Source organism: Ictidomys tridecemlineatus, chromosome 4 (genome assembly GCF_052094955.1).
Source record: "Ictidomys tridecemlineatus isolate mIctTri1 chromosome 4, mIctTri1.hap1, whole genome shotgun sequence".
NCBI classification, from domain to species: Eukaryota; Metazoa; Chordata; class Mammalia; order Rodentia; family Sciuridae; genus Ictidomys; species Ictidomys tridecemlineatus.
Window position 1 is genome coordinate 51,412,376 of NC_135480.1, and position 16,512 is coordinate 51,428,887.

Sequence of the window (16,512 nt, forward strand, 5' to 3'; positions counted from 1 at the left end):
CTTAACAAAGTCTGAAAGTCATTGTACAGAAGCTAAAAGTGAGGCCCAGAGAGGGATATAAGTAGCCAAGGTCACAGAGTGGTTTCATAATCATCTCACAGAGAAAGGGACTCATTGCTTTGAAATCCTAGTTCTCTTCCCAGAAGGAGGTTTTTCTCAGAAAATATGAATTTATGGGTAGTTGAAGCTAAACAAATGTAATTCTCCAGAGAACTATCAGTCAGTTCGTTTATTAGAAATGGGTAGACCAAGTCGCCACTGTAAGATTTATCTGAACCATTTGGACCATGCACACATGCCCTCTTAGAAAATGGGAATACACTAACCATCGAAAAAGACAATTTCCTAGAAGTCTCTTTTTATTTTTATTTACTTATTTATTTTTGGTCCCTTCTGCATCAGGGAAAATATTACAACTGCAAGGCCTAGGTTCCTGGGGTTGGGTGGTGGGAGTCAATGAGACCCTGATGCACTGAGACCATCTCTTCTCCTTCCCCAGGGCAGGAGACAGGCTCAGAACCAAGGCTCCATGATCTATGGTGAATGGAGCCCAGAAATCTGCCTGGCTCACAGCCTTCAGGAGGGCCAGAGCTGGAGAGAGTCCATGGGTAGAGTCCAGGTTCATTGGCACTAATGTGAGACTCTACTCTGAGCCTGCCAACTTCTCTTGTTTATTCTCTAGCCACTAGCACCAAAGAACCCCATACCCCAGCATCACCTAGTGCCCCAGTTTCCAGAATCTTCAATATGCTGTCAAACCTTAATGCCACTCCTGCCTAGAGGACCATTCCCCTACTTGTCTCCATGGAAGACTCTACTCATCCTTCAGGAGCCACTTCATCATTCTCACCACATGAACCTCTTCTTTCCCATGATCCACAAGTGCCTCATTTTAATTCCCATTTGTCCTTTGTTTTCCCAACTTCTTTAGCCCTGGCCCTCCAGAAGTCTTGCTTTAAGGGATCTCTAGAGATATATGCATTTAAACTAGATTGGAGAATTATTCACTTCAGTTCAACATTTGCTGACCCCTAATCATACATCAATTGTTAAGGAAACAAAGGTGAGAAACACTGGTTTCTGAGGGAGAGGTACGAGTCTGCCATGAAGACCTTTGAGTGCAGTCGGCCAACGGGAGACCAACCTGAAAACAAATAATTGCAATTGTATTACAGCATGGTTGGTAAACTTCTATGAAAGATAGAGATAGAAAATATTGTGGTTTTGTGGGTTAAATACTGTGTGCCTTACTGCTCAACTGTCCTTCAGTATGAAAAAGCTACAGGTAATACACAAATATTGCCATGGCAATAATCCAATAAGGATTTATTTACAAAAACAGTCAGTCATTCATATTTGGCTAAGAGGCCATTCTTTGAACTCTGAGCTAGAGGAATCTCATCATAATATAGGAATAATAATAATAATAATAAAAGCTACTGTTCCAATAGTGATTTTGTGCTAGGCCCCCACTAGGCACTGCATAAATACACTTTACATTCTATTTTTCTTTGCAATTTATGAGGATACTGAGATTCAAGATAGAGCTAGGAAATGGCACATATAAGGCTTAAGTCTCTGTTCCCAACTAAACTATTTTAAATGCTGAAAGGAAATGGGACAGAAGGGGTGGATCTGGTGAGGATCATGAAATGGCTCTTGAAGGATGAGTAGAGCTTTCCATGGAGACAGGTAGGGGAAATGGCCTTCTAGGCAGGTGTGGCACTGAGGTTTGACAGCACATGGAAGATTCTGGAAACTGGGGCACTAGATGATGCTGAGGTATGGGACACTTTGGTGCTAGTGGCTGGAGAACAAACAAGAGAGGTTAGTTCATATGTAGATAGCAGAAGAATCTCATATGCGTGTTAATGAACCTGGACTTCACCTGCGGATCAGGGGTTCTCCAGCTCTGGTCTCCCGTGAGGGCTATAAGCCAGACAGATTCCTAGGCCCCATTCCCATATTCCAATTCAGTAAATGGGATGAGCCCAGGAAACTGTATTTTATCAAACGATTCAGATAATTCTAGTCAGCAGCCAGATTTGAAAGTCAGTGCATGGGAAACCACTGAAATGTTTTTAACCAAAGGAAAACATGACCACAGTTGTAGAGAGAGCATTTAAGCTTCGTGAAAGGCTGGATACTTTATTAGGAGAACCAGTCTTCCCCTGGATCCTTTTTTCTGGTTAATTATCAGCTCCTCTCATCAGAGGCAAAAGGCTGCAGCATGGCTAGATTTTGATGAGGAGGGAATTTTGGGCACCTGAAGCAGCTAGAGGTATCCAGAAAGCACTAGGTGGAGGCCCAACACCATCTATGCTGTCCCCTGTCTCCTGTCTTGCAGCTCCTGGACCACCTGGGCTTTCCAATCCTGCCTTAAGGCTGGCAAAGCCGAGCTGCTCTAAGTGCCAGCCCCAGCCTCAGAACCTGCTGGCCATACCCCAGACAGCACTTCCAAGGGCAGGCCCAAGGAGGCCTTCACTTTTCCTAAACCCTGCCAACCCGAGAAAGGGCCCCATGTGGAGGCTCCAGAAGGAGGGGTCAAGGAAAGGGCTCCAGAGGCAAGACCAAGAAAATAGTGTCCCAGGCCTTTGAGATCCAAGGTGACCCCAAATTGGCTATCTTTTTTTAAAAATTCTGCTCTATAACCATCCAGAGTCATATTACAAATATTTATATTCCTCCCAATTCTATCCTATTGTTAATGAAAAAAGAAAAGAAAAGAAAGTAGGGAGTGGAGGCAGGTGTCCAGAGCCCACAGGCCACCCAGCTTCCTGAGGGATGGAAACTCCCAGTGTGTCCACAGAGGCATCGGGGACGTTGTCCTGCAAAACACCAGAGACTTCCCAGTGCCTGTGCTCCTCAGGGCTGAAACTCAGCCTGGAAGGGGGTCTGCTGGCCTGCCTGCTCTCTCCACCATGTCAGCCACTGCAGAATTGCTGAGGCATCTCCTGCCTGGCCCAGACTATAACTGGCTTTCAGCTCTCATTACTCAGACTTTATACAGATAAGGGAAAACTTCGCGATGTGACTCAGCTTAACACCCTGGATGAACCCTGTGATGTTTACCAGTTAACTGAAGTAGAGCCAGGCACATCGAACAATTGGCAGCTTAACAGAACAAATGTGGATCTGATGGTCAAGGACAGGCTCAGCCTCATGAACTCCTTCTGCTCCTCCATCAGTGTTTCTCGGGGGCGGGTGGTTATGGTTGAAGTGGTTGGTGATGATGTTTGGTTCTCTGATGCTCCAGAGGCCTCATCACAAACTATTGAGCAGAACCTGGGATTGAAGTCAGACTACTCTGAGCTTGAACCCTGTGTATAACATGTGCCTAGTAATCATGATGCCTGGAGCAGATTACTTCACCTTTCTGAAGTTCAGTTTTCTTGCCTGTAAAATGGGAATTATGGTACTGTACAGGGCTGTTGTAAGGACTCGATAAGAAAAAGGATGGAAAGAGATAGGACAGCTGGCTGACAAATGTCTCTTCTCTCCTGAGATGCCTTGGAGTTACTCCACACCCTCCCCACCTCTCCACTGGGGAGAAGCAAGTCCTCCAGACAGAAATTCTGTGTGGCTTCTTCCTCTCTCATATCAAGAAGCAGCCACAGTTACACACACCCATTTCAGTGGCAGGATGCTGAAATGTAGGTGCCTCAGGCCCCTATTGGGAGGACCCTTCCCAGGCCCCTTTCTCCACCTCTCCTGGTCCATTTCTGAACAGAGACTATGGTGCAACTTGTGTCTATCAACTTGTGTCTAAAGACTCAAATCCTGCCACACTGCACATAGAACTGAATAACCAAGGGGACTTCTCAATTTTACTTGAACATATGGCTTCATGTGCACACAGTTGTCATCTCACAGTCCCACTCAGGATCTATTGGAGAAGCAAAGACACTGGACAAGATCCACAACTGCCCCCACCCGGACCACTGGTCTTGGTGGGTGAGGCTTGGGCTTCCTTCTTGTCTTACACACTGGACTCCTCACTAGGGGTCCAAGCAGAGTCCTGCAAACCTATTCCCACAGCTGATACTGGCCTGGGTCTCACCTTGGGGCAGCTCTTGGGGGAGGGTGAGTCAGAGCCCATCTCACTCACTCTGAGCTGAGGATAGGTGGATAGTCAGTCCAAGAAGCAATGATGTTTGAACTTGGAAGTTGAAACTTGACGCATGAACATGTCTTGCTGTCCTCTAGACTATCTTTTAGTTGGGAACATGGAAGTTAGTCAAACCCAGTCTCTCCTCTGGGACTAAGTGTTTAGTGGGGAAGAGCCCTGACCCAGTGGTTTGGGCTGGAGTTTCTGAAGGATGCTGATCTCATCAATGGGAGCAGGGATACAGGAGAAAGAGCAGGTTATGAGAATGGAGTGTGGTGATATTTTAGCTCAGGGCAAGCTCATTGGTTCTGGATCTTCGGGATTTTTTTTATGTTTATTTTTTAGTTGTAGTTGGACACAATACCTTCCTTCTTTCCTCCCTCCCTTCCTCCCTCCCTCCCTCCCTTCCTTCCTTCCTTCCTTCCTTCCTTCCTCCCTTCCTTCCTTCCTTCCTTCCTTCATTTATTTATTGTGGTGCTGAGGATCGAACCCAGCGCCTTGCATGTGCCAGTTGAGCGCTCTACCGCTGAGCCACCACCCCAGCCCCTGGATCTTAGTTTTCCAGTTTAAACTTTCATGTAAGGAACGGAGCAGAGAGGAGAGAAAAGTCTTTGGTGCTGAGAAAGACCTTGTACAGACAGCTTTATGAAGGCTAGGCTGTATGTACCAACTGAAATTCTTTATCATAAGTGCCCAACGAGCCCACACACGCTAGCTTAAGGAAGACAAAGGAGCGGGGTGGTATTCATTTGTTCTCAAAACACAAAAGCCCAGAGATACCAGGCACAGCTTGATGAGGGCCTTAGATGGAGATTAGCCTCAGTTTCTTTTTGGTTCTTAGCTGTGCTCTATTTCATCTTGATTTCATCCTTATACAAGTTTTTCATCATAATTGTTAGTCCCCCAAAACCAGGCCAAATGCAAACTTCACAGATCAGCTCAGCAGTTTTATTTAGGAGTGAAGTTTCATGCAGGAATGGGGTATACAGGAATGGGGTGACGCTCCTCTGAGGGACCCACTTGCCTGAGTCCCAAAGGAGGAGTTTGGGTTTACACAGGTTATATGGAGAGGTGATTTAGTGAGCGTGTCAGCTTGGGCACTCAGGAATTTGGATTTTTGGGTTTGGGGTTGGTAGACAGCACCTGGAGAGGGTTTATCTTGGAAGAGATTAATGTTTCCAGAGATAACATTCAAGGGTGGATGAAACACTCTCTCCCCACCTGTGGCCAGCAGCTGAAAAGGATTTAACTTGAAAAAAATGAAAGTTATCAACATATGGCTTTCTTTTTCACTCCCTTTTCCTGGGCCACATTATCTTGGGGTTTTTAATTTTCCATATCTAATAATAACAAGAGTGATTCTGCAGTTAAGAATAAGAATCTCTTTCCCTGGATGCCCAGTGAAGTCTTATTATTTCTCATTGGCTGTGGCCAGGTCACATGCTCACTCTCCAACCAATCACTGTGACTAGAGGGATATGAGGCAGAGATGTCTTAAGGCTGCCTCTGGCCCTGGGGTTGCCACCTAGACACCTCACTTTTGACGGCATGACTGCTATCAATAGGCAATAGGGAACCCTGAACTTATTGGGGAGAAACTGGGGGCATAGGCAGGCAACTTAGGTCAACCCTGCACTGTGATGGGGAGCCAAGGGCCACCATGGTGGAGAACTCATTCCCACATGGCGATAGTGTCGCAGTCTGTTCTTCGTCTCCCAGAAGGCCCTGTCTCAGTCCTGCCTTTGGTTTGCTGGAGCACAGGTTAAACCAGAATTTGCCTTCCAGGCCACACCCAGGTTATTGGACCCATTTCCATGGCTTCTGAGAACTGGGATCCCCAGCATGGAGATGAGCAGGGGCAGCACTGAACCTGGGGGTGCTCCACCATCCCTGGAAAAGCTCTCTCTTCTCTGTGCCTTAGAGGATCTCAGCTGCTTTCTGCGGACCCCAGGGGACACTGTGGAAGGACTTTCAGTTCCTTGGAGCAGGGCTGTACCTCACCTGGGATGGTACTGGTGGACTGTGCTGACCCTGGAGTAGGGCTGTGATCTGGAATGATCAAGATCCCCATCAGGAAATGTCTCCCAGTGCCCTGTTCTGTCTCTGCTGAGTTTAGAGAAGAACAGAATGAGCCCTCTTGAGGGACAGGGTGAAGACCCCATTTTGGGAACAGGAGACCCAATTTTCATCCTGATTCTGTTTCTCATGCTCACTTTGCTTCTCTGAGGCTCAGTTTCTTCATCTGTAAGATGGAGATATGATAATTTCCTAAGAGCAGAAACATCCAAGAGCACAGCTATGGTTATGTGCTGGGTGAGTAGCAGGCGATGTGAAAACTGAGGTCTGATTCCAAGAGTCCACAGTTTCAAAGGTGGGACCCACCAGGTACTCAGCTTTGCCCTTGAGCTGTGATAGGTCCCCACAGTGAAGGTAATGACAAAGCTCTCTATCCTCAGACTCAGCAGATGAGAGGAACGTGGAAGAAACAGAAATAACTGCATGGCAGACAGGGGCAGCCATGTATATAATATCCAGGAAAGAACAGGGAAGGCTTCCTGGAGGAGGCAGCCTTGACAGACTCACTCCAAAGCCCCAGTGCATAGCACAGCACCTGACACATGGCAGATGCTCAACAAGTATTTTTTGAATGAATGGATGATTTAGGCAGGCATCAGGGAGGCCATCTTTATCTTCTGACTTTCTTAAGTTCCTGCAGAGAGATCCTGATGGACACTTTCTAGAACAAAACTGGCAAGGGAGGGGGAGAGGAAGGAAAGCAGGAGAGAGGAACCCTTCAAGGTGGCAAGAAGCATCTGGCCTCCCTGTAATGAGACAAAATGGTTTCCAGAGGTCTGCTTCAAAGGAATGAGTGATTCCAGGTGCTAGAGAGCCAGGTTGCCTTAATGCCAGGTTGTCCCTTTATTAGGAGTTGGGCCGTGTGTCCAAGTTTGGTTCAAGACTATGGCCACCTTGCAAACCCTCATGGTCCTCTCTCTCAGGAAGGAGATGGTTCTGAGAGTACCCTGGCAGCTTTGCTTTGACCTACGCCACCAGCTTCTTGGGGATGCTTTGGTTAGCTTCCTGAATGGAGCTGGAGGGGGCTGAGGGACTGCTCTGGGTCTTCCTGCTGAGGTTGAGGTAAAAGTTGGAAGTTCTGATAAGTTAATCCTAAAAGTCACGTTTCAAAGGACTCCTGAATGGTAAAACAGAGGCATGGAGGGGTCAGAGGAGGAGACCCTGCTCTTGGTGAGGTTCTATTTGATTGAATCCTATGGGGCAATTTGCACATCTGTGTGGCAGAGAAGACGGGAGACCCAGCTACATCACTGAGAGAAAAGCTCAGCTGGGAACCTGGGGAAGCTTGACGAGAACAGGGCAGGCAAGGCCATCCACCTGTGTGCACAGCAGCAGAGCTGACTCATGCTCACATCCCTCCAAGAGAACCAAGTTCTCCCCATTTCCTGTGAGTGGAGCAACAGGCTGTGATGGGCTATAAGTGGAATCAGCCCTGAAAGGGTCTCTTGGCTTCCCAGGCACGCTCAAAAACCAGATTTTGGATTCTTAACTTCTCTGTTTTATGGAGTATGTGAGAGTTTCTTATTTTTCACTCATCGGTTCAATCATCTGTTCAAGAAACCCTTGGAGGTAGACTGTACACTGCCATGCTGGAGCCCATCCCGACATGATTCTTAAATGAAGCAGAGTTGAGAAGAGGGAAAGGGAGAAGGTGGCGGGAGAGTGTGCCCCAGCATTGGGGAGCTCAGCACAGTGAGCTAGAGGACTGTTCACACGTCATACCACCCTGGAGATTCATGCCTCTATGGGTTGTCATTTGTCATATCTGGACTGGATGGCAAAAACCTTTGAGAACCACTGAACAAATGATCACAAAACAAAGTGACAGCAAGAGACTGTGGAACCCAGAAGAGGGGCATCAGAGTGGGACATATGGGCAGGGTTCCCAGAGGAAGTGGCTGAGCAAGAGTTAGCCAGGGAACTCCAGACAGGAAATTCCCCTGCAAGGTTCAGAGCCGCAACCAGCACATGCTGAAATGAGACCACTGACGTGCTAAAGTAGTCCGTGTCAACCGTTCACTCTAAGTCATTTTTCAGGACACCAAAGAGACTATGTTTTTTCCCTTTAACAATTCCATTCCTTTGTATGCAAATAAGGCAAGCTTATATCTACGGGAAAACATAGATATAACTATTTTAAATAGAGTTTATTCATAATTCTGCTTGAAGATAACCACTGTTTTCTGGAGATTGAACTCAGGGGCACTTAACCACTGAGCCACATCCCCTGCAATGTTTTTTGTATTTTATTTAGAGACAGAGTCTCACTGAGTTGCTTAGGGCTTCACTAAGTTGTTAAGACTGGCTTTGAACTTGAGATCCTCTTGCCTCAGCCTCCCAAACTGCTGTGATAACAGGTGTGACCAGCAGATAACCACTCTTAACATTTGGGTTTTGACCTTTTGGACACACACACACACACACACACACACACACACACACACACACACTTCACATACAATGTATATACATAAAATGATATGTGATTTTTAATTGAAAGTAGAATCATGCTGATTATAGTTTTCTTTCCCCACTCAGCAGATTGTGAATAAAAACAAATATTTGTAGAGCATCAAATATTTACATATTTTGAATGAAAGCATTCTGAAAGGGGACTTATTCTCTGGTGTGTCCCAAGAAGCCAGCATGGGAGCTTTACTTCATTCATGCCTAACCCATGTGCTGGGCTGTAATCTGGGCATGGGCTCTGTGGCCAGGAAGGAGCAGAGAAAGAAGCCCACCTGCGCTTTGAGGTGTAACCATTCCCTTTCTCATGGGTCACTTGCCCCTTCTTATTGGCCTTCGTGTGCTGTGGTTGGAAAATCAGAAACCCAAACCTGAGACGTGCGTGGAAAGGAGGCACCTAGGTTAGAACTGAAGTCTCTATTACAAAAGTGAAGGTGACTGTGTTTCCAGTGTTCTGTGTCTCAGAGACAAGTAAAGGACACTTCCTAAGCGTCCACTCTGTGCTGCACTTTGCGTGTTTTATCTTGTTCGAGCCCCCATAGCAATCCTCTGAGAGAGTATCTGATTCCCATTTGACAAATGGAGACTGAGCCCTGAGAAGTTCATTGCTTTGCCAAGGGTCACTGAGCTGCAAGGGACAGAGCCATAAGGGAGCCTGGTCTGTTCCATTCCCAATCCCTGCTGTTCTCTTGGTGCCTTGGTTTGCTATCTCTCTGGGGCTGCTTTTGGAAGGATGGCGTTTTCATAGGCATGAGGCATGAGCGCTGGAGTGAGAGTGCAGGGGTCCTTTGCTTAAAGAATGCTCTGTGTCCCACGAAGGTTTGAGGCAGACACAGGCCAAAGGATGTCTCCTCAGGTGACTTTTCTGGGGACCAGAGACAAAGAGAGACCCACAGTGTCACAAACTGCATGGAGAACAGGAGTCATGTGGACAGAATGGGGAATCATCAGTCTTTAGGAAGGACGGGTGGATCTCTGCTTAGCTCACTGGCCCGGCCAGAGAGAGCTCACAGATGACCCTGCTTGATTTAAATTAGATTCATTAGCGAAGAAGGTCCAGAGGAACATATTTTAGGGTATAAAATCAAAGGTGGCAACTGGTGGCTCCAGAAGGAATTCCCTGAAGATCTGTTTGGCCTTCATATTTTTCTAAACTTTTTGTTGTTGTTTCTCTAAATTTTTCTGTTGGCTTTAACATTTATAAATTGAGTGATATTACTTTTAATATCTATAGTGTTTGGTCTGTTCTTGGAAACTTAGGAGATTTGGTCAACAAAAACTGGTGTTTCTTCTTGACCCCCAGAGTGGTCAGGAGGCAGAGGGCAGGGAGAAAAGATGCTCCAGTTCAATGGCACCTGCACTCTCTGTCTCACCGCTGTCCCCATCTCTCCAGGGTGGCTCTGTCATTCACTGTGCCTACCTGGCCCTGAAAGGACTTGAGTGTAATACTTCTGCATGAATCTTATTTTCACAGAAAATCTTCTTATCTGTTTATTAGAGACCTGCTATTATTCATTCACTAATTTGATAAATATTGAGTGAGGAACTATTCTATTTTTGACCCCATACTAGACATAGGTCATTAAACGATGAATATTTATAAGGTTTTCATAAAAAATATGAGTAAAGCTTGGTCCCTGTTATCAAGGTGGGGTGAGGTCTATGCCAAGTACTCTGGGAGAAGAATCCAGTAGACTAAGTAACCCCCCTGCCCCCAGATGTCTACATCTGGAACCTATGGATTTTACCTTAAATGGCAAAAGAGCTTTTGCAAATATAATTAAACTGAGATGCTTAGATGGAGAGATTACCCTGGGTTATCTGGGTGGACCCAGGATAATCACAAGAGTCCTCAGAAAAAGGAGATGGAAGGTCAAATTCAGAGAAGGAAATGTGAAGATGGAGGCAGAGGGCAGGGAGAGAAGTTCCTTTGCTGGCAGATTTTCCTCTTGAGCTTCAGGAGAAACCCAGCTTGGCCAACACTTGGATTTTAGCTCTCTGAGACTGAGTTTGGACTTCTGACCTCCAGAATTGTAAGATAATAAATTTGTGTGGTTGTTCACAGAAGCAATAGGAAAAAATACAGGATAGAAATTACTTTTTTTCTGGAGAAAAGAGGAGGCATGGGTTTATGAGGGAGGGTATATTTGAACTGGGTCTTGAAGAATGAGTTGATTAGGTAGAGAATGGGGGTGGAAAGCAGCTCAGGCATAGGAAAAAAGAGACATGCAAAGCGTGTTTTAAAAAGCAGGGCATATTTGGAGGTTGGCTTAGGTCTATTATGGTTGGAGCACTAGGTGTGCGACGGCTCTAAGAGGAGATAAGGATGCAGACAGACTGAGGTTGGCACAGAACTGGTCCAAAACTCAAAAATTTTAGAAAGGGGAAGGACAGTCACATTTTTGCTTTAGAGAGACTGCTCTGGCATCATTGTGGAGGGTGGTTGGAAGGAGCCAGACCAGAGGTAAGGAATCCAACAAAGCTATTACAGTGACTCAGGTCCCACAGAGCCCTGGCAGGGACGGCAGGATGGGAAAAAGGGAAGTGATCAGAGGTAATTCTGAGCTAGGATTGGCAGGGCTTGGAGTGTAATGGGACATGGAGAGGGATGGAGATGGCAGGGTCATGATGGCTTTGGGTTTCTAGCTTGGTGCCATGCATTTGAGCACCCTGGCAGTGGGCTGGGGAGGGCAAGAAGCAATGGGCTCCCGTGGGAGGGGCCCATGTTACACTTGGGAAGTGTTGTCCAAAGGAAACTGGCATCAAATCTCCATCCCAGTGCTGTGGCAGGGTGGTATTCTGTATTCCTTTTGAACCCTGACAGGAGCAAGAAACAGGGGGTCTGGGAGTACTGGATCTGTGGTGGCAGATGTTTAACAGGCAGCTCTCTGGAGGAAGAGGGGCCCCGCTGCCTGGCATTTTCTCCTTCTGTAGGTCACTACTTTCATTATGACCAATTGCTAAGTGGACATCACTGATGAAGCTAAGAGACGTGTGGTGCACATCAAAAGGCAGTGTATCCCCTCTACAGTCATCTCAAAGTCCTAGATCATAGTAAAACCTAGGAAAATGAGAAGGAAGTGGTTAAGTATTTATTTCTTTTAGTGCAATTTATTAAATTCTAAGTTTGTGTGCATTATTTATTTATTTTTGGTACCAAAGATTGAACCCAGGGATGCTTAACCACTGAGCCACATCCCCCCCCTTCCCTCTACTTTAAATACGTATTTTATTAGAAACAAGGTCTTGCTCACTGAGTTGCTCAGGGCCTTGCTAAGGTTGCTGAAGTTGGGTTTAACTTTCGATCCTCCTGCCTCAGTTTCCCAAGTCGCTGGGATTATAGGTGTGCGTGCGCCACTGCACCCAACCTGATTTAATTTTTAATACTTTGTTTAACAGCCAGCTTTCAAAACTTTACCTTTGGCCTTGTGAACTGTACAAGCAGGGTCCTGCACCCCACTGGGAGGCCCCTCCAAAGTAAGAGGTAGAAAGGTCTAGAAACCTGCCTACCACTCCTCCACGCTCAGGGTCTCTCAAGGTTACACGCCTAGGGAAGCAGAATGGAGCCCAGATCTAGGAGCAGCTCCCTGGCCTCCACTTCTTTGAGGTGACCCCTTGGGGCCTTGCCCTTTATGGGGTCTCAGACCCAGGAATACAGTGTGGTCCTTGACCGCAGAGATGATGACTCATGTCATCCCGCAGTGAGTGACTCAGGGAAGAGGCTGCCGGACGTACGGATGGCCTGGAACAAAGCGAACTGGGCAAGATTTATTTCTGCTTAGAGCTAAATGGGAGACTCAGATACTTTTCTGCTGTTCCCGGTGCCTTTGAACTGCCTCCGATTGAGCAATTGCACATATTTCCAAGAAGAAAAAAAATGTTTTCAAGTGGACTTATTTTTAAAAAAGAATTGCTGAAGTGAACAAGCTGGAAAGGAAACCTGGGGAGATGTTTTGGCTTATTTCCTGTCACGGCCAGGGGAGGGGGAGAGAGGAAGGAAGGGAAGCCTGACCCTGGCTTGACCGCTTCTTAAGGGGTACAGGACCTGGATCTCAGACATTTCAGGACTTCCTCGACCCCTCTCTTTCTCCAGAAGGCATCTAAATTCCAAGGAGCTTCCTAAGAACCAGGGCACCAGGGCAAGGACAATGTCACCTGTCCTGATTTGACAACATGCCCCTCACCTCCCCAGCAGTTCTTGGTCAGTAGGTCACTGAATCATCCTTCTCAGGGCACCTAGGGATCTGGCAACTCCACTCCTGGGTCCACAGAAATGATTGTATTGTCCCCTGCCCCTGGGACATGAAGGCCCTGTGAGGTTGTCTAGAGGCCTATGCAGACATACCAGCGGCTACTCCCTCTCACTGGGGGCTTCGCCCTGAGGTTCTGGCTGGGAAGTGGGATGCAAGGTCACTGGGCTCAGCTTGGGGTTTTCCCAAGGAAGAGAAGCAGGCTCAGGCCCCTTCTGGGGACATCCCAGTCTGCCTTGTCACTGCCTCTCCTCATCTCTGTCTCCCTCACCCCCTAATCCTATACTAGTCCTGGGGAGAGAGGCTTACCTTCACTTGGGGTGTTTTCTCCCAAATCCTTTTTTCTGTGTCTTATACCCTTCCCATATCCCTTTGAAACCTAAAAGATAGGACTGGGCTGTTTCTTCTCTACCTCCTGCTGCTACAGTGTCCCCAAGGCAGTGGGCACAATGATGTCTCCAAGGCCCTGAGATAAGGGTCATTGGGGAAAAGGAAGACCCCGGGAAGTGAGGGGCCTCATGGCTATTTACTTCTCTTGGTGCACTTCCTCCCTGCCCCCTGCACAGCTGAGCACCCCCAGGAGCTGGTCCAGCCTCTCCTTACGTGGCCTGGCTCTGGTCTGCAGGTGTGGACTCTCTCTGGGAACCCCCAGCCCACTATAGAGATCTGTGAGAGTGAAAAGTGTGGCCAGAGACACTGGGGCCTGCAAGGTTTCCCAGAGAGGGGCAGATCCCAGGGAGCTGGGGTGCTGGGGTCAGGCCCTGTGCTCCAGCCAATGGACCACAGGAGGTGGTGCTGAGGGACAAGTCCTGGGGAAAGTGCCCTCCGATTCCTCATCCTTCCCTCTCTTTGCCCAAGGCCTTCTCCCCACTCCTCCACCTTCTCCATCCCTCCCTACAACCCCATTCTGCCCTACAAGCAAAATATGCTTTCTGAAAGAATCTGGGGCCCCCACCAACAACTGGGTGTGGTGACGTCCTCTGCAGTCATTCATCTGCTGGCCAGCACTGTGCCCTGTGCTCTTCCAGGACAGGACCTGCTCTAGGTCACGCCTCTTACTTGTGGATAGAAACCTCTTGTCCTTTGGGGCCTACCCTCACCACAGGGGTGGCAGAAAGAACTGGATGTGAAACCAGACAGACCACACTACAGATCTAGGAATGACCACGGTGCAGATCTGGGACTGACCACACTACAGACCCAGGACTGACCCCAGCACTGACCTGGGCTGTCCACAGCCCTGTGCTCCCTCTCCCAGCCCAGTCATGTTTGCAGAAGGACCCTCATCCACAGGGCATGGCCTCTGAGGGCTCTAATTCCAGGCCTGATGATGTGCTATCTGTTTTTCTGTACAGATGAGAAGCCCATGGCCAGGCCAGGACTGTGTCTCCTCGACTCGCAAGAGACCAGCCAGGGGATTCTGAGCCACCTAGGATGAACTGCAGGACATCGGGGCCGTGGTTGGGTCGTGATGCCATGGCTGAGAGAACTCAGCAGCCTGCTCAGTGCGTGGGAAGGACCCTATGGAGTACATGCTGTGTGCCACCTTGCACGCACTTCCTAATTTAATCCACACGACGGCCCTAAAAGGTGGGTACTACTACTTCCATTTGACAAATGAGGAAACTGAGGCTGGAGAAGACAGACCCAGCAAGGAAAAGGCAGAGCGAGAGTTGCGGCCCCGTCTGTCTAGCTCTCAAGCCTTCTGGGGACCTCCCAAGACTAGGAAGTGAGTGGGTGTCCTGGGGTGGGCCTCCACCAGGGCACATTTATGGGATACAGGACTCAGCTCTACAGTTGGCCAGGCCCAGGAACCACAGAAATACCTCCCAACACCTTGAGCTCTTTTCCAGTGCTCAAGGATGTTCTCCAAGTCTGCCCTAGGTGAAGGCGGGGTAGGAGCGTCCTCTTTCTCAAGAGCATGAGACAGATCTGGAGGGGAAGGAAGGTGGGGGTGCTGCTTCTTGATGCCAGCACGTTTGCTTATTCTCTGTTACAAGCCCAGCCTCCAAAATCAGATGCCAGAAAACTTCCAGGGCAGCAGGGGCCAGGAGTTGGGGAACCTTCTTGGATGCTTCCTGCCTCCCAGGCATGGCATTGGTCTAATCTTTACTCCTGTCTGGGTCTCAGTTCCCCGTATGCAGAAGTGGGAGCAGAGGAAACACTGACAAATCTCCAGGGACCCTCCCTGTCCCTTCTGGATTTTCAGAGGGGTTGAGAAAGATGTGTACAGTTACCCCAAGAAATCCCCTGCCTCAGCTCCTCATCCAGAGAGAGCTAGACCAGATATTAATAGCAGCCTAATCGCTCTCACATTCTTTATGTCTAAATGAAAGCAAAATCCCAAGCTGGAAGAACAAAGTCCTCCCTTCTGAGCAGACTGAGTCACTCCATGAAGGTCAGCGGAGCCTGGTTAACCCCTGCTTTCCCAGATTGGCTTCTTGGCTCTTTCCCAGTGACAGAAATTAACAGAGAGACTGAGCCACATGGCACACAGGCTGTGCTCCTGGGACACTGTGGTTTCAGAGAGGGCTTTGATCTCTTCTGGGCTGGTCACACAGCTCTGGGAGAGGCCACTGCCTGCCAAGAATGCCACTCACAAGGCAGAGGGCCCCACAAATAGCTGGAGAGTCAGATAGATCTGCAGTGCCATTCAGAGACCATGTGAGGTTGGGCAAGTCTTGGGCCCTCTGTTTCCTCATCTGTAATGGTGACTGTGGCTGGCCACACTGGGGCTTGCACGGTCACTCTGTCATGGCAGCCCTCTCCTGCAGCCCACAGGGCCCTGCAGCAGTTCTTCTCTGCAGCTTGTGGAACAGCTTGTGCTCTTGACCTGGAGTGGGACTTCCTGGGGTGAATTGTTGGATGAACAAACCTGTGGTGTGAATGGAAGAGTCAGGAGGTGAGGGGGGAGTGGATGGCTGATGCAGTGACTAGAAGGATGAAGGAACACCCCTGTAGCTTCACACGGTGGGGGTCACGCAACCTCAAACTGTGGCCCACTCTTTTGCACTCAGAAGACCCCTGGACTGGCAACCAAGGTGCTGGTGTTGCTTTCCCTTCCCTGCCCCTGGGAGCTGATGCTCTGGTTCTCAGTGGGTTGTGGGGCACCCGAGCTAGGCTTTTCTGCTATACTCTAGCAGAACTCCTGGTGGAGAAGGCAGAGGAAAAAGATGATAAGCCTGGGAGTCAGATGAGCCTGGTTTATAATTCTTGCCATTTGCTACTGTGTAATCTTGAGCAAGTTGCTGAACCTCTCTAAGTCTTCATTCTTGAATATCTTCAACAGGAATAATCCAACCTATTCCACGAGGGTTAAAACGAGGGTTAAACAAAATAGCAAAGTAGCACCTGAAATGTACTAGCATAGGGCCTCATACAAAGTAGGAAACCTAGAAATATCTGATGCATGCAGGTGTGAACAAAAGTATACTCCACTAACAGGGGCAGATAAGCATATTTAAGGTTGGGACTTCTAGCCTCTTGAGTTACACAAATGATGGAAAGTTACTCCAGAAGAGGCTCTTGGATAATTTGCACCAGGTGAAAAGGTTACTAAACCCAGTTAAGTTGTGTCTCCTCTCTGCACCTCAGTTTCTCTTCCTGTTAAAT

At 48.1% G+C, this 16,512-nt stretch overlaps 1 protein-coding gene across 9 annotated transcripts in view; it reads left to right on the forward strand.

Moving 5' to 3' along the window:
* Irag1 (inositol 1,4,5-triphosphate receptor associated 1) overlaps positions 1–16,512 on the forward strand; it is a 118,527-nt gene that overhangs the window by 22,084 nt on the left and 79,931 nt on the right. For all 9 annotated transcript variants that reach the window (XM_040284748.2, XM_021727362.3, XM_021727367.3 and 6 more), the window contains one exon: positions 14,256–14,490. In XM_040284748.2, the coding sequence (XP_040140682.1) occupies positions 14,424–14,490 (67 nt within the window). In that variant the 5' untranslated portion in view covers positions 14,256–14,423. The remainder of the gene's footprint in view (positions 1–14,255; positions 14,491–16,512) is intronic.